Source organism: Parasteatoda tepidariorum, chromosome 5 (genome assembly GCF_043381705.1).
Source record: "Parasteatoda tepidariorum isolate YZ-2023 chromosome 5, CAS_Ptep_4.0, whole genome shotgun sequence".
NCBI lineage: Eukaryota > Metazoa > Arthropoda > Arachnida > Araneae > Theridiidae > Parasteatoda > Parasteatoda tepidariorum.
This window is the reverse complement of record NC_092208.1, coordinates 38,904,466-38,924,729: the sequence shown is the minus strand read 5'-3', so window position 1 is coordinate 38,924,729 and position 20,264 is coordinate 38,904,466. Positions and strand designations below refer to the sequence as shown.

At 29.9% G+C, this 20,264-nt stretch overlaps 1 protein-coding gene across 1 annotated transcript in view; it reads left to right on the top strand.

Moving 5' to 3' along the window:
* LOC107444631 (centromere protein S) overlaps positions 1-1,006 on the top strand; it is a 10,456-nt gene extending 9,450 nt beyond the window's left edge. Inside the window, exon 4 of the mRNA XM_043049025.2 lies at positions 762-1,006. Within this exon, the coding sequence (XP_042904959.1) occupies positions 762-881 (120 nt within the window). The 3' untranslated portion in view covers positions 882-1,006. The remainder of the gene's footprint in view (positions 1-761) is intronic.
* Positions 1,007-20,264: the final 19,258 nt, after the last annotated feature.

Genomic DNA, 20,264 nt, shown 5'->3' with positions numbered 1-20,264 from the left:
CATAATTTTAGACTTTGATAGTGTTTGGCATCGCTTCATTGCGCCATAAAAGAAGGAACTTCCCTATTAGGATAACTAGGTCATGTGATCTTGCTCCACCAAACAATAAACACAATGCAAAATAAAAATTACAAAAACTTGCCCATTCGCAACAAAAGCTGGAAAAAAATCAAAATTGCTTGAAAACTGTAAATATTTCCTTTCCTCATCACATCAAAATGCAGAGGACAAAATAACGATAACATTTTCAAATTAAAGTTTCAGCTGTCCCTTTGATTTTACATGCCATCAAAGGCACAAAAATGTACGTATTCATCATGGAATAATGTATAAAAGAGTAGCAAATAATGTGAAATTGTCCATATAATTTAATTAGATAGATTTGTTTATTTCAGTTTAGCACTAATTATGTAAAATTCTACTGTGCTGTCTGTCTACTCTTGTTAAAAATGCAACTTTTCCACAGCTTTACCCTTTATTAAAAGTAAAAGAGTGGGTTAATAAATTTCAATTGCATCCTTTTTTGGATATTATATCAATTAGTATTTGCTCTAATTATTAATCTGATATTTGAACTGATATTTTCTGGTTGCTTTTAAGCACGAAAACCATTCTTCCTCTTTGGTGTTTAACAAAGAAAGCAAGGTATCAATTTACCCAAGTAGGACAATTTATAGTTAAATGGTCAATTAAACTAGTATCTAAATATATATTAGTTGTCAATAAATAATATTTTGATGTTAAAAGATCTCTTTTTTAAGCATGAACACATCAACGAAATGGCTGCTGAATTAGGAGCTGCTTCTGCGAAGCCCAAAAGCAAGAAGAAAGTTAGTGAAAAGAAAGAAGAAAACGATGATGATGTCCAAATTATTTCCTGAAAGTTTTCTTTTTAATGTTGAATCAACTTTATTTTTATATATGTTGAGAATGTATATATTCATACAGAAAGCTTATATCATTATGTATAATCAATAAATAAATAGTGTCTATGATTTGAGAAAAAGTTATTTTATTGGAGTGTTTTCTCGTATAAGAAGTAGCATTTTTTTATTAATTATTACTTATTCAAACTTACTTTTTTTTATTATGTTATATACGTTATTTTTTTAGTTTTTGCTTTATAACATTTAAAAACTGCGTCATACATAAAATTCCATATGAGCGAAAGGAAAATGAAAGTCATATGATTATTTTTTATTTTAATAATTAATATCAAACCAGTATTAAATGAATCTCACATTATTGAAAATAGTTCTTTGCTGCTGTGACATTAGCTCTATATATGCAATGAGATTTGAGTGTTTTGGGCAACTTAAGGAATTTCTTAAAACAATTTCTATTAATATTTCTTGATATTAATGGGTCTCTTTGGGAAATATACGCCCATATTTAAATATGAAACCAGGATCAAACGAATTCCACAATACAAAAAAATTTAATGTTAGTTCGATATATGCAATGCGAAGAAACCATTTATTCTATATAACGAATTTGTGTCATAGAAAGTGGTCATGTTTTAAAGCATGTTTCACGGATTCGATCATTCTCTTTTACTTCTTTTTATTTGTATTTCCTATTAACAGTGAGATATGAAGTTGCATTAAGTCTAATGTTTTTGACGAAATCCGTAACATCCAAAAAAAGTAAATTGATTTTTGTAATTTGATAAAATTCTTGCCCAGAGTATTTGCCAGGAAACGCTTTCATCCAGGGTTTGAAAAAACCCAACCCGCCCGCGTTTTATTGAAAAAACCCGGGGTTTTCCATTTAGTGCTCATGAACTTTAAAATTTTACTGTGTGATATTTTATAGTCTTTAAAATTTCACTATTTAATAAATCTTTTTATTCATTAAATAGTGTTATTTATAAGATTAAAAATACAAATAAATCAAAAAAGTTTGTACAAAATATATATATAATAAAATTAAAATAGTTTTAAATAATGCACTAGTATCACTAATATGTCTTGGAATCTTCATTGTTAAATACACAAAGTTTCACAATTTTTATCTGAAGCACTATAAAACATAAATGGAATAGTAATATAAAAGGAACAAGTTTATTAATCTTTTTGTTTTCCCACACCTTTATTTATTAAGCATATATATATTACTTAATACAAATTTATAATCAATTAATATTTATAAGCAGTAAAAACTAAAATTTCTTCTGACTTTTACCTTAAATTAAATTAAACTGGAATAAATATTTAATGTTCTTCCATGTTTTTATAATATGATTAATAGAAAGTGAAATTAAAACTATGTATAACTATAAAAAGTATCAGTTACTTGTCCCATTTTTCAAATATTTATCCTTAGAAAAAAAGACTGCATATTTGGATAAATTTTAACTTTATAATTTCAAAAAACAAACTAATCTTAAAATAATAAAAAAAACATGCATAAAAAGATTTAACTTATTTTTTTAAAACCAGAAAATAAAACTTTAAATTGTTAATTGTTGTTTTATGTATCACCTAATAGAAAAGAATCAAAACAGCTGCTATGCGTCATGCCGTAAGTGGACAAGCATTGTCATGTAGGAGCGCAACACCTGCAGTAAACATTCCACGACTCTTGTTTTGAATGGCAAGTCACAATTTCCGCTGTGTTTCACAGTGACGGTAGACTTCTGTCACACACTGGTTCCATTCACAGGCGGCAGAGTTCTATGACAGAGCGATACAAAAGTTGATCCCACGATACGACAAGTGTCTCAATTCTGGTGGTGGCTATGTTGAAAAATAGCTTAAACGTTGGTGCACTTGTTGCTAATAAATATGATTCTGAAAGTGCGAGTTATTTTTTTTTATAAATTAGGGAAACTTACTTTCTGGATGCGCCTCGTAACAAGACCAATTTGTGAAAAAACCCACCAAGTGAGTTTTTTCAAGGTGTGCCCACCGATTAAAACCCGGGCGGGTTTTTTCAAAGTGGGCCCACTTGGCGAACCCTGGTTTCATCCCAAGCGAAAACATTTACTTGACCTTTTATATTTCAGTTAGTGCATGAAAACGGGATTCAATCTCAATTAAATGAATAATATCGTTAAAAAGTTTGAACATTAAAATTTCATTGCTATTCAATTATGAAAGAAACTAGTAACTTGCATGCATTTGGGCACATATAAATTCTTCAGAATTTTAATTTTTTTTGAATTTTAACAATTTCTTACATTAATATCTAAATATTTCTGACTAGGATGAAAGCTTTGTACACTTAACTCAAATATCAATGGATCGCATCGTTGAAAAGTACGTGTTTTTGATCTCTCTTTCTCTCTCTCTGTATATATAGGGTATCTGCGCACCTGGAAAGTCATGGATTTAGGTCGCCAAAAAATCTAATTTTTAAATTTAAATTACCCCCAAATTTTACTGTGTTCCGAATATCTGAATTTGTAACGAAATCCCCACTCACAGTCATATTTTATTAAAATATAAAATGTTTTTATCATGTTCTTTAAAAATTATGATATTCTTTCAAAAAATGAAGGAAAAAACATCATTTCTAGAGCGAATTATTTTTTAAACTTCTGTGATTTTAGAATTTTTGTTGTTGTTTATTTTATCAACTTCAAATTCTAGCAGAAGCAAGCCAGTCTTTGGCGATTTTTTTTAATTCCGAAATGAGAGCAGAAAAATCTATAAATATGAAGATGCAGAGTATAACAGTTTTGGTTTTACCTATCATTTCAATTAATGTTATTATAATGCTTTTTTAAATTTATTTTTGTGTTTTTGTGGAAGAAAATAATAACTTCGTTAAGTCATAAAAAATTCTTGGAATTAGTCATGAATTTAAAAATCTAAAACGTATAGCAGATACCCTGNAGCTCACTGTATAATTTTACCTAAAATCAATATTTACAATTTTTTTGTTTTTGCATCAAATTACTTTTAGAAAAGAAAAAAAAAGAAATACGTCTATCTAACAATAAACTGTTTGTCACACCCCATAAAGTATTTACTATCATTTTTCTTATAAGCAATTTTTATGTAAGAAAAATCTTCAATTAAAAAAGGAAAAACTTATGCTCTTAATTAGGTGTGTCATAATATTTTTTCACCGAACAAGACTATTTATTCCATAATAGAAACGGAAACTGACCTGAAATATATAAAAAGGAAACAGCAATGTTTTTTATGGACTATTAGTTATCAATATTTGTAGATATATTTAAAGTAATGAGGGAGAAAATTGGAACATTAAATTACATCTTATTGAAGGAATTCCTGACTTTTATGTGCAAATGATAGCTTACCCGTTTTTCATTGCACGTCAGTAATTTATATTTACCGGAGAAACAGGAAAATAAAATTTCTTGAAGGATGGTCTTTACGCTAATATTTCAAAAATAGTTTAGTATTTACTTAAACTATATTATGCAGTAACTGTTTCTCAACATTTTTCTTTTACAGCAAAAGAAAGTTAGGTCGACTTAAAGATGTAAAATCGAAATGGAAATGGACTATTAAATTCTCAATATTGACAAAATTATTTGAATGTAATGGTCTAAGATATTTGATGTAGCGTGACTATTAAATAGTATTTGTTTATATAAAAGAAATTTAAGCCAATGAGAACAGTTTAGTAGCAAACGAAATAACAAATATCTAGAGCATAAAATATCGAAATTGATATTTGAACTTAAAAGAAGGGAAATAAAATTTCTTAAGTTTAAATATTCATTACTAGCTTGCTTACTTAACATAACGGTGTAGAAAAAATAGAAATATGGAAAAAGCAATAGAAATTATTCATTACAAACTTGCCTCTGTAACATGACTACGTAAATAAGTAGAAGAAACAAAATAGCAATTAAGTAGTATCACAAGCATCTGTTCTCAGCACTTACACAAATACTTGAAATTCGAAGAATGTGAATGAAATTTCTGTACGTGATTACACGTCTTACGAAATTGCTTCTGTAACATCACTATGTAGAGACGAATTGCAACGTGAAAGTATCAAGAGAATCAGTTATCAAAATTAAATAAAGCATTTCATCAAAGATAAATTGAAACATTTCCTTGCTTAATTGTATATATTACAAACTTACTTACATAACTTTACTGTGTAGAGAAAAAATGCAATTTAGCAGTATCAAAAGCATCTGTTCTCATCATAAACATTAATATTTGGAATAAGAAAAAAAAAATGAAATTTCTATGCGTATTTATATGCATTGCGAACTTGCTTCTGTAATATGAATATGTAGAGGCGAATAGAAATATAGGAGTATCAAGAGAATGAGTTATCAGCATTACCATAAATATTTGAAATAAGAAGAATTAAAATGAAATTTCTGTACGCATTTACATTCATAACAAACTTGCTTATTTTGCATGACATTGTAGAAACAAAATAGAAAAATAAGAGCATCAAGGGAATCGATTTTCCGTGTTAACATAAGCGGTTGAACTAGAAAACTGAAAACGAAATTTTTACGCCTATTTATAATTATCAAAAAGTTCGTTGTCCTACATCCATCATAGAGCAGAAAAACATTGCTATGTAAGAATTTTGGGCAATAGTTCACAGCATGAACAAAAACGTTTGAACTAAACAGATTCAACATGAAATTTCTGTACTTATTTACATCCATTACAAACTTGCTTACGAAACATGACGGTTTTCCAACATTTCTTTACATAATAGGAATTAAGACCCACGAGAAAAGTGTAAGAACAAAATGGCAAAATTTGCTATATAGAATATCGGTCTTTTTAATTCCTTTTACACAGATTTACAACATTTATTTGATAATCCATACTATGCTGCACTATTGTAAAGATTTTCATTGCAAAAAATTATATTTGGGGTATCTGTTCTGGAGAGTGTTTGTTTTAGCCGATTGGATCACATTAAAATTAAAACAAAAAGAAATTGCCCGTTTTGTACAAACCTTTAAAGCTTTAGAGCGATCAAACAAATCCATTGAAAAGATATATAATTTAATTAAAAATTGTATGACCATTGCGCTATTACTTATATATGGTATTATATTTATATTTATTATCAATCTTTTCCTTAGCGATGAAGAATGTAGTAGTGATTGGTTTGGGTTTGTATCTTATCACATTGATGTTATATTAGATCAACGGATAAAAGCAATCATCTCAATTTTTTATTATGTTTTGTCTAGATTAATAAATACAGTGTTGCCATCTTTATTAAGTATAGTCTATATTGGATGGTGTGGTGCATTAAACAAAGCAGTTAAAGACTGCGGTAAAACTGTCAACGGAAAAGCAAATGTGGAAATATTTATTCATAAATATTCTGCTGTTTATAAATTAGTTGATAAAATGGAGAAAACCTTCTCTTTGCACGTTTTTTGTTTAATTGGAACACATTTTTTAGTTATCTTCGAGTTCTTTGCTGAATTCCTCAGTTACGATGCGTACAATAGAATTCTTGAAATCGAAAATTTCTCTTCACCGTTTCTGCAAGCACTTCTATTTTTTGTTACAATTTACTACGCCGCAGAAGTTAAAGAACAAGACCGTATAGTAAGACAGACGGCTGAAAATTTGGCATTCCTCCTGATTACTTCAAAGAAGACTTATAAGAATGGAGACTTATTATCGAAATTTTTAAGCTCGAAGCAAAATATTATTCTGACTGCATGGGGTGCTTTCACTTTCAGTAAAAGTTTACTTTTCTCTTCAATCGGAGTCATTATATCATATAACTTACTCATTTTGCAAGTGAAACTATTAAACTGATAAACGAATAAGAAACGTTAAAAAGTAACCCAAAAAGTATTTGCTTTCTTCTTGACGTTGTATTGGAGACCATTGTCAATAAAAAGAACCAATCGGTCTCATTTTATCCTATAACTTACTTATTTTGTAAGTAAAATTAATAAACTTATAAATGAATAAGAAGCATTAAAAAATAACCAAAAGAATATTTGCTTTATTCTTGATGTTATATTGGAGACCATTATTAGTAAATAATATGCGAGCTTACTTTTTGATACAATAAAAATGTACTTTTTACTTCAGTCGGTGTCATTATATCACACAACTTACTTATCTTGAAAGTGAGGCCATTAGACTGATGACTAAGAAACGTAACCATGTAATCAAAATAATTTTTGAATTTTATTTAATGTTGAATTGCAGACAATTGCTTGGAAAAAAAATTTGCAAATGTTCTTTCAACTATTGAAAAAATCTACTTTTAACTTCTATCAGCTTCAACTCATTCATTTTGCATAAAATGAAATGATAATTGAAAAAAAGTTCATTTCAAAAGTAATAAAATAAAATTTGACATAAATGATCCTAAGAAACTGAAGAGAAAGGATAAGCTTGTTAGTGCAAAAATTTTATTAGTCTCAAAAATTATTAATATGGAAAAAGTTGACGTATTTTTAGTGCTTAAAACTGAAAAATAGGCGTCCATTTTCAAGACTGACCGGTGAGAAAAAAAAAAAGAAAACAGATTTGAAATAGGAAACGCAAAGTTGCCTTCGAAGCCGCGAAATAAACATTTGTTTTTTTGTTTTGGAAATTAGGATAAATATCTCTGATCTTGAATTTTCAGTTTAATCAAAAATCCAAACATAAAAATTCACCCTTTCTCTGCACCAGTAAGTGTATGAATGTGAGAACAAACACGGACCTTCAAAAAATAAGTATCAAATTCAGATAATAATAATAAATATACAATTCAAGATTGCAGAGGTGTATAGAAAAATATGTTAGTTATATAAATGAGGCTAAACATTTCTGAAAGTCATACGGACCAGAACTGTAAAGAATAGAATGATTCTTGAGACAAATTTGATTACTCAAAGAATTATTAAGTCTATGAGTAGTTGTAGTAGTAAAGTAATTAGAACTGAATTCACTTAAAATAATCAATATTTGTAGATTATCAAGGTTCATCATTTTAACCACTCATTTAAAGGCAATAAAATATATATAAATTAATCTTTATCTTTTTAATTACAGTATTGTAGTAATTCAATTAATCGAGCCTCTTTTATCTGAGTGTCTCAGTTAACTGAAAGTACTCCTTAACGCATTACATTTTTATTTTGCTGCTCCATTTATTTACCTTATTTTTTAATTTTCCTTATTCATTTAATGTTGTAAATAATAGCCAAGGTATCTTTTGCAAGACTGGAATTTTGTCTGTTTAAGAAAATAAAAACTCTATTTCTTCCAGGAAACTGGACAAAATGAAAGTAACTGAAAAAGACTTATACTATTGTGTAGAAATAAGTATTGTATGCATAGTTTAAAATTAAACAAATTAAATTTCATTAAGCACCAGAAAGTAAATATTTTTTCTAATGTTCATTTTCTTAAATTAATAAACATTTTCATATTATTAGTTTTATTCAGAATATATGAATGTTAAATAGTATCTGATTTGTTAGTTTAATTGCATTAATAAAATTTTATTATATTTTAAGAGTTCTTTATATAATTTAAATATTTTCTATGCTCTTTTTGAGAAAAAAGTTTCTTCAATTTGGGTTGGAAGAAGCCTATTTCTTTTGAGATGATTTTTCTATGATTTTTTTCCTGTATTTTTCTTGTCCTCTGGGGAAAAATATGCCACTATTATTCTTGGAATAATGATGGATGAGAAAATCCCATTTCATTAAAAAAATTTTGCTCCCTCTAACATCACAAATATTGCATCTCCACATAATAACTGCAGTACTGATTTAATGAATGAAGGGTTGTGGCTTGTATACAGGTCATTACAAGAAACGCACTTTGCACTACTTTACTAACAAATAATTTGACGATTATCTAAATTTTCCAGAATGGTGAAATTTGACATTTTTGTTCTGATGTAGGCATTTTAAATTATTTGAGAAACATTAAGATCACCGACTTATCAATATTGAAAAGATTGAACGTGATGTTCTCACTATAGTTTTCAAAATGTTCAATTCCCATATAAGTTTATCTATCTAGGCTTAAACAGAGTTTAACATTTAGCAAATAAATAAATGTAGACAATTAGACTTTATGTTCACGGTCAGAGTTCATTCTAGGCTAAAAAAAGGGCAGGGTGCAAAAGTTTAAAAAAAGGGCATTATTATTCTAAAAAGGCACTTATTTCTTTTTATGGGCTTTGCACGTTCTATTAAATAACATTGTCAATTAGCAAAAGAATGTTTTTTTTTTACCTTACTAAAAGTAGCAAAGCAATCATATTAATACTAATTTTTATTAATAAATTAACATATATATCGAGCTTAGTAATTTATTAAAAATGCATGTATAAATTAATAAAATAATAAATGTATGTTTTTGAGCGTCTGTAGTTATGATTTAATAATTAATATGATTAATAATAATTATGATTTAATGAAAGTGGAAGTAACTGCAAACTTTCAAAGACATGTGCAACAAGGGGGTGTGATTGCTATTTTTCCTTTCCCATGTAAATCTATGTATTGACAGCAATGACAAACTAAATAAAAAGAGTTAAAAATAACGAAAGTTTAAGAAATCCATTGGGGGGGAAAAATAAAGAAGGGTTAAGGAAAGAAAGGGCAAAAAGGGTATGGAGTTTATTACATCAGGGCACTAATTTACTTCAGGGGCAACAGGGTGGATTCTTTTGAATAAAAGGACAGCAGGGTGCTGCACCCTGTTTACCCTGCCTAGAATGAGCTCTGTCACGTATTTGCTGTTATAAAAAGATATGTTTTTCATATTTTTATATAGCATGCGTGAAACATTTGAGTTAAATAGTAATAGTGAATTTTTTTTTTCATTCCTATTTATTTTTTAAATTTATTAATTACAACATGTTTGCTAAATTATGAACTTTAAAAAATCAATTTTAAAAAAAATGAAATTGTAGCAGATTGTCTTCCTCAAAAAAGCAAATTGTCTTCCTCGATTTATCTTGCTTGAAAATCTAAGAAAAATGGTTTTTTATTCATAAATTCTCTTCCCTTAATTATTTACTTGAATCACGCCTAGATTTCATAATCCAGGCAATTATTAATTAGAAAACAAATTTTTAAACAAATCACTTCCGTTTTTAGTGTACTTAGAGTTGTATTAATACTTATTTAAACAATAATATTTCACAAATTAATTGTTTTAATTTAACCAAAACAATATGTAAAGAGCGCAAATAAAATCAAATTAACTGGCATAATTGTTTTTCTACTATAACAAAGCACCTTCTTCAGTATGGGAACACAGAGACAGAGACTCAATATAGTAAAAATCACAAACAAATTACAGCTAGAAGAAGAAAAAGGGAGATTGACCAATAAAATAGAGGAACAAAATAATCAAACAAAAAATTGGAGATATTGGAGATAAGAAAGAAAAAAAATGTTGTAAAATCTACACACACACACACACACACACACACACACACACACACACACACACACACACACACACACACACACACACACACACACACACACACACACACACACACACACACACACACACACACACACACACACACACACACACACACACACACACACACACACACACACACACACACACACACACACACACACACACACACACACACACACACACACACACACACACACACACACACACACACACACACACACACACACACACACACACACACACACACACACACACACACACACACACACACACACACACACACACACACACACACACACACACACACACACACACACACACACACACACACACACACACACACACACACACACACACACACACACACACACACACACACACACACACACACACACACACACACACACACACACACACACACACACACACACACACACACACACACACACACACACACACACACACACACACACACACACACACACACACACACACACACACACACACACACACACACACACACACACACACACACACACACACACACACACACACACACACACACACACACACACACACACACACACACACACACACACACACACACACACACACACACACACACACACACACACACACACACACACACACACACACACACACACACACACACACACACACACACACACACACACACACACACACACACACACACACACACACACACACACACACACACACACACACACACACACACACACACACACACACACACACACACACACACACACACACACACACACACACACACACACACACACACACACACACACACACACACACACACACACACACACACACACACACACACACACACACACACACACACACACACACACACACACACACACACACACACACACACACACACACACACACACACACACACACACACACACACACACACACACACACACACACACACACACACACACACACACACACACACACACACACACACACACACACACACACACACACACACACACACACACACACACACACACACACACACACACACACACACACACACACACACACACACACACACACACACACACACACACACACACACACACACACACACACACACACACACACACACACACACACACACACACACACACACACACACACACACACACACACACACACACACACACACACACACACACACACACACACACACACACACACACACACACACACACACACACACACACACACACACACACACACACACACACACACACACACACACACACACACACACACACACACACACACACACACACACACACACACACACACACACACACACACACACACACACACACACACACACACACACACACACACACACACACACACACACACACACACACACACACNATATATATATATAAATTTTACTATCTTTCAGCATGATTTTAGACTTTCATAGTGTTTGGCATTGCTTCATTACGTCACAAAAGAAGGAACTTCCCTATTAGGATTACTGGGTCATGTGATCTTGCTCCACCAAACAATAAACACAATGCAAAATAAAAATTACAAAAACTTGCCCATTCGCAGCAGAAGCTGGAAAAAAATCAAAATCACTTGAAAACTGTAAATATTTCCTTTCCTCACCGCATCAAGATGCAGAGGGTAAAATAACGATAAAATTTTTAAGTTAAAGTTTCAGCTGTCCCTTTGATTTTACATGCCATCAAAGGCACAGAAATGTCCGTAACATCATCATGGAATAATGTATAAATAAGTAGCAAATAAAGTGAAATTGTTTATATAATTTAATTAGATAGATTTGTTTATTTCAGTCTAGCACTAATTATGTAAAATTCTACTGTGTAAGCCTCTTGTTAAAAATGCAACTTTTCCACTGCTTTACCCTTTATTAAAAGTAAAAGAGTGGGTTAATAAATTTCAATTGCATTCTTTTTTGAATATTATATCAATTAGTATTAGCTCTAATTATTAATCTTTTAACTAATATTTTCTGGTTGCTTTTAAGCACAAAAACCAGTTTTCCTCTTTGGTGTTTAACAAAGAAAGCAAGGTATCAATTTGCCCAAGTAGGACAATTTATACAATTCCTTAGGACAATTTATTAATTCATTTCCTTTAGTGCATGAAAACGGGATTTAATCTAAATTATAAGAATGTCGTTAAAAAATTGAACATTAAAATTTCATTGCTATTCAATTATGAAAGAAACGAGTTTCTTGCATGCATTTGGACAGATATTTTAAGAAATTAAATTTTTCAAAATTCTTTTCATTTTTTTTTTAAATTTTAACAATGTATTTCTTACATTAATATCTAAATAATTCTGACTAGGATGAAAGATTTGTACACTTAACTTAAATATCATCCTTCAAAAGTACGTGTTTTTGAACATATATATTGGGTATCTGCGCACCTGGAAAGTCATGGATTTAGGTCGCCATAAATCTAATTTATCAAATTGAATTTAACCCCCCTCCCTCAAATTTCATTGTGTTCCTAACATCTGAATTTATGACAAAATCCCCACTCACAATCACATTTTATTAAAATATAAAACTTTTTTATCACGTTCTTTAAAAATTATGATATTCTTTCAAAAAAATGAAAGAAAAAACATCATTTCTAGAGGGAATTATCTGTTAAACTTCTGTGATTTCAGAATTTTTGTTACTGTTTATTTTATCAATTTCACATTCTAGCTGAAGCAAGCCAGTCATTGGCGAATTTTTATTATTCCGAAATGAGAAGAGAAAATTTTTTAAATATGAAGATGCAGACTATAACAGTTTTGGTTATATATTTTTATTTTTCAAAATTTAGAGAAAACATGAGAAAAATTACACAAAAATAAAAAAAGGGAAAAATAGTAAAAATAACAAGAGACCGGGGAAAAAATTCCGAAAAAAAGGAGAAAAAAAATTTTAAAAGTCCTAAAATTATTTACTAAAAAATTTCTTTGTTAATTAATATAATTTTTCCACGTGCAAATCCGTGGCTGAAATTACGTACTAAAAATTTCTTTGTTAATTAATATAATTTTTCCATGTGCAAATCCATTTCGGGTAAATCCGTGGCTACAATTATGTGCAAAATAGGCAATTCATGTTTCTTTCTATTTTATATATATATTTCTTAAATAAATATTAATTTTCTAAAATTATTAATTGTCCACTTCTTTAAATTATCCAGTATAATATTACCTTGCGCACATCTATTTTCGGGCCCATCCTTGGTAACTAGCAAATCAAACGCACTTCAGTTCTGCAGTAAGAAAGCACTTTAATACAAAACTCCTCTAGTTACGCTTTTAGCTCAATTTGCGCTTTTGTTTTCATTTTTTGCAATCTGTCAATCTTGTTACGAAAATATTTTAAATCATTCTTGAAAAATTTTCCGTTCATGTAAGTTCATTTGAATTCGCTAATCGCCTTATAAATTTCATTTCATGCTTTTTTTGTTGTTTTTTTAAATATTTTTTATATTTTATTTTCTGTTTTTACGTGATATTTTTACTTATTGTGTTCTATTTTAGTTGTAATTTTTTTGTAAAATTTTTTGAGTGCTCCTCACACTATTGTATTGATACGTTTAGCCTTGGCTACATTGATACAATATTAGAAAGCCCTCTTTTTTGCGGATAGAATCGTGTGAGCTGATAAAAAGATTATATCTTTTTTTTCCGGATTTTTTAAAAAATTTTTCCTTTTTTTTTCGGAAATTTTTTTTCTCTGGTTTCTTGTTATTTTATTATTATTTTTCTTTTTTCCCCTTTTTTCATTGTTCTGTTATTTTTCCAATGTTTTCTCTACGTTTTGAATTTATTTTGTGAATTACATTTTCTTGCAGCTTATGCGCAATAAATAAAACTTTATTGTTTTTCTTAATTTTCTTCTTGTTTTTTTGTATTTACTTATCATGCTATATATCTTTATATATAAGAAGAGAGTGGAATGATAACACATAGCCAATCACAGAAGACTTCTGGTTAGTAACGCACAAAACAGTCAATCAAAATTGAGAACGCATGTAACAGTTGGGCTGAAAAGTTCGTAGGCTGACACATAGATACTATTATTAAAAACATATGATTTTTAGTTAGTTCTAACCTTCGAAAGACACGTGTATAAATTTGACAGCTGTCGTTCTAACAGTTTGTGAGATATAGTATTTTTAGTGAAGCAACTTTTGTTAGTTTAAAAACAATGGATGAAAAGGAATTTCGCGTGTTTATAAGGCATTGCTTTCTAGCAAAAAAAAAAAAAATACTCCTGAAGACAAGGCTTGACTTGAGAAACATTATTCGAACTCTGTACCAGGAAAATCAACCATTGAGAAGTGGTTTGCTAAGTTTAAACGAGGCGAAGTGAACACCGACGAAGATGCGCACCGTGGACGCCCCAAAGAGGCTGTTAGCGACGAAAATATCAAACAAGTCGACAAAATAATTTGACCGTCAGCGAGTGAACTGCACGAGAAGAACCAACTCCAAAGCTTGGAAAGATGCAAAAGTCAGCAGGCAAAGTTATGGCATCAGTATTTTGAAATGCTCATGGTTTAATATTTATTGAATATCTTGAAAAAGGAACAATCATCAACATGGACTATTACATAGCGTTATTGGAGCGTTTGAACTACGAAATCGCAGAAAAACGGCCCCATATGAAGAAGAAGAAAGTGCTGTTTCATCAAGACAATGCACCATGTCACAAGTCAATGAAAACGATGGCAAAATTATATAAATTGGTCTTCGAATTGCTTCCGCATCCACGGTTTTCTCCAGATCTGGTCCCCAGCGACTTTTTCCTGTTCTCAGACCTCAAGAGAATGCTCGCTGGAAAGAAATTTAGCGCCGATGAAGAAGTAGTCACCGAAACTAGGCCCTATTTTGAGACTAAAGACAAATCGTACTATAAATATGGTATCGAAAAATTATATGACCGCTATAATTATTGTATCGCCCTTGAAGGAAACTATATTGAATAATAAGATGAAATGTTATCAAAAAAATTTTTTTTTTCTATATTAGCCTACGAACTTTTCAACCCACCTGTTATGTGAAAAGGTAATAATTTTTAATAATACTGTAAAAAAATACAAAATACAAACTGACCTCAAATAAAACTCACTGGACTTCGAATCAAATAATTTAGAAAACTCTACTATTATGTTTATAAAAAGGAAGATTTATTAACTCAACAACAAAATTATAGCATCGCCATTTCAAAAAAAAAAAAAATTAAAAAAAAAATAAAAAAATTTTAAAAAAATATCCCACTTGTTACGTAAAACTATAAAAAGAGCGAACGATTATTTATGCAAACGATTTTATATGATTTTTATGAACTAAACTTTACGCAAACGATTGTTTATGACGTCATTAGATAAAAGTGTCATTAACGCAATATTATCCAGTGCTTATTAATAATTTTGAGTGGCAATGTAAAAAGATAGCTGTTCTAAAGTTTTATAATAAAATATTTGTTTTGATAGAACGCAGTTATTTTTTTTAGAATTCCAATATATTTTAATATTGATAAATCGGGTAGAGTTATTGGAAGCACGAATCAACACTCTCTCAAAAAACTATTTACTTCCCAAATTATCAAAATATATATTGAACAGAGTTTACTTTGAAATACTTTTATCTTTTATAAAAAATGGATCGCCGTGAATATCTTAGGCGATATCAACAGCGGCATAAAGCTGAACATGATTTAGCTGCACAAAATTAACTGAAAAATAATCGTAGTGCTATCAATACGCGACGGCTGAATGTGCGGCGAAGAAACGTTGAAAAGTCAAGACGTTTAAATGAAAATGAATACCTTGGTGTACTTACGAATACTTCTGATTGAAACTAAAATATTTTGTCAGTTGACAGTATTGAAGTTAATTGAGCAATTACTTGCAATGGTATTTGCTTTTGAAATATTACTTAGAATCAACTTATTAATATTACATGTTTTAATTTGTTTGTGATTTTTGTAAAGTTTCTTTTCATCAGGTTTTAATTGTTTTTAGTTTAAAATTTAAATTACTGGAGGGGGGGGGGAGAATAAAGCACCATATAGGGAGCGTCTGGCATCCTATAAGATCAACAATGATTTGAGTTAGGCTCTACCACGCGTGCTTCGGATACGGAGATTAATCTCCGGCTAATGCCCTATAGTAATGTGTTAAATAATATTGCTTCCTCGCTTTATATAAGTTTATAATATTGTTTGTATTGAAATTGCTTTATATAAGTTTATAATATTGATAATAAGTTCCTCTGACATTTTACAATTCTATCCTATTCTCTCTATGTGATGTTTGTGCAGAAAAATTGCCAGCTAATTTTTTAAACGACTTTAAGTTTGTTTGTGAAGCGAAAGAAAATGTAATTGCGTAGCAATTATAGGGGGTTTGCGAGCGGTAGTGAGCAGGGGGCGGAGCACTCTAGTTGTATATAATTTAAGGCTCACTATATAATTTTACCTAAAATCAATATTTACAGTTTTTTTCTTTATAGTTTTTGCGTCAAATTACTTTTCGAAAAAAAAAAAAAAGAAATGCGTCTGTCTACCAATAAACTGTTTGTCATGCCCCATACAGTATTTACTATCATTTTCTTTAAAAGTAATTTTTATATTTCTACGTGCGAAAACTCTTAAATTAAAAAGTTAAAACTTACATTCTTAACTTTGTGTGTTATAATATTTTTTTACCTAACAAGACTACTTATTTCATTATAGAAACGGAAATTAACGTGAAATATGTAAAAAGAAAACAGCAATGTTTTTTATGGATTATTAGTTATCAATATTTACAGATATATTTAAACTAATGAGGGACGAAATTGGAACATTAAATTATATCTTATTGAATGAATTCTAGACTTTTCTGTGCAAATGATAGTTTACCTGTTTTTCATTGCACGTCAGTAATTTATATTAACCTGAGAAGCGTGAAAATAAATTTTCTGTAAGAATAGTCTTTACCCTAATATTTCAAAGATAGTTCAGAATTTACTTTAACTCTATTATGCAACGTATTTCTCAACATTTTCTTTCACAACAACAAAAAGTTAGGTCGACTTAAAGATGCAAAATCGAAATGGAAATGGACTTTCTAATCCTCAATGTTAGCAAAATTATTTGAATGTAATGGTCTAATTATTTGATGTAGCGGGACTATTAACTAGAATTTTTTTATATAAAAAAAGCTTAAACCAATGAGAACAAACAAGATAAAAAAAATGTCTAGAGCATAAAATCTCAATAGTAATATTGATATTTGAACTATGAAGAAGGGAAATACAATTTCGCACGTTTTAATATTCATTACTAGCTTGCTTACTTAATATGAATGTGTAGAAAAAAATAGCAATATAGGAATATCATGAGAATCATTCATTACAAACTTACTTAGGTAACACGACTATGTACAAAAAATAGAAGAAACAAAATAGTAATTTAGCAGTATCACAAGCATCTGTTCTCAGCATTTACTGAAATACTTGAAATTCGAAGAAATTAATTAAATTTCTGTACGTGTTTATATGCATTTCAAACTTGCTTCTGTTATATGGCTATGCAGAGGCGAATAGCAATGTTAAAGTATCGAGAGAATCTGTTCTCAGAATTAAATAAAGCATTTCAACAACGATGAATTAAAACATTTCCTTGCTTAATTGCAAACTTTCTTTAAATTAATATATTGCAAACTTTCTTGCATAGCATGATTGTGAAGAAAAAAAATGCAAAACAGCAGTATTACAATCATCTGGTCTCATCAACATCATATACATTAATACTTGGAATAAGAAGAAATGAAATTTCCGTACGTATTTATATGCATTACAAGCTTGCTTCTGTAATATAAATATATAGAGGCGAATAGAAATATAGGAGTATCAAGAGAATGAGTTCTCAGCATTACCATAAATATTTGAAATAAGAAGAATGAAAATGAAATTTCTGTGCGGTGCGCGTTTACATTTATAACAAACTTCAATTTATAACTTTCGTCAATTAACAAACTTCAATTAATACGATAATTATAACTTCATCAATTTTCCGTAATAACATAAGCGGTTGAACTAGAAAACTGTAAACGAAATTTTTATGCCTATTTGTATTTATTAAAAAATTGCTTTATAAGAATTTTGGGCATTAGTTCACTGTATTAACAGAAACATTTGAGCCAAGAAGATTAAAAATGAAATTTCTGTACTTATTTAAATCCATTACAAACTTGCTTATGAAACATGACGGTTTTCCAATATTTCTATACATAATAGGAATTAAGACCAACGAGAAAAGCATAAGAACAAAATGGCAAAGTTTGCTCTATAGAATATCGGTCTTTTTAATTCCTTTCACACAGATTTTCATCATTCATTTCCTCATCTATGATATGCAGCACTATTGTAAAGATTTGGAATGCAAAAAATTATATTTGGAGTATCTGTTATGGAGAGTGTTTGTTTTTGCCGATTGGATCACATTAAAAATAAAACGAAAAGAAATTTCCCATTTTTTACAAGCGTTTAAAGCTTTAGAGAGATCAAATAAATCCATTGAAAAGATATATAATTTAATTAAAAATTGTATGACCATTGCGCTATTACTTATATATGGTATTATATTTATATTTATTATCAATCTTTTCCTTAGCGATGAAGAAAGTAGTAGTCATTTGTTTGGGTTTGTATCTTATCACATTGATGTTATATTAGATAAACGGATTAAAGCAATCATCTCGATTTTTTATTTTGTTTTATCTAGATTAATAAACACAGTGATGCCATCCTTATTGAGTACAGTCTATATTGGGTGGTGTGGTGCATTAAACAAAGCAGTTAAAGACTGCGGTAAAGCTCTCAACGGAAAAGTAAATGTGGAAATATTTATTAATAAATATTCTGCTGTTTATAAATTGGTTGATAAAATGGAGAAAACCTTCTCTTTGCACGTTTTTTGTTTGATTGGAACAAATTTTGTATTTCTATTCAAGTTCTTTGCTGAATTCCTCGGTTACAAATTGTACGAGGATAGAGTTTATAAGATTGAAAATTTATCTGTACCGTTGCTTCAAGCAATTTTATTTTTTGGTACAATTTACTATGCGGCAGGAGTTGAGGAACAAGACCGTATAGTAAGACAGACGGCTGAAAAGGTAGCATTCCTCCTGATTACTTCAAAAAAGACTTATAAAAAGGGAGATTTATTATCGAAATTTTTGAGCTCGAAACAAAATATTATTATGACTGCTTGGGGTGCTTTAACTTTCAATAAAAGTTTACTTTTCACTTCAATCGGTGTCATTATATCATACAACTTACTCATTTTGCAAGTGAGACTAATAAATTGATAAATGAATAAAAAACGTTAAAAAGCAACCAAAAGAATATTTGCTTTCTTCTTGATGTTGTATTGGATATCATTGTTAATAAATTATATCAATCGGTGTCATTTTATCATGTAACTTTTTCATTTTGCAAGTGAGACTATTAAACTAATAAATGAATAAGAAACGTATTGGATGTTGTATTGGAACTCATTATTAGTAAATAATATGCTAGTGTACTTTTAGACACAATAAAAATGGACTTTTTACTTCAATTGGTGTCATTATATCAGATAACTAACATATTTTGCAAGTAGGGCCAATAAACTGATGACTAATAAACGTAACCAAGTAATCAAAATAATGTTTGATATTTTTTTGATATTGAAATGGAGATAATTGTTTAGAAAAAAATTTGCAAATGTGCTTTTAACTGTTGCAAAAATCTACTTTTAACTTCTATCAGTGTCAACTCATTCATTTTGCATG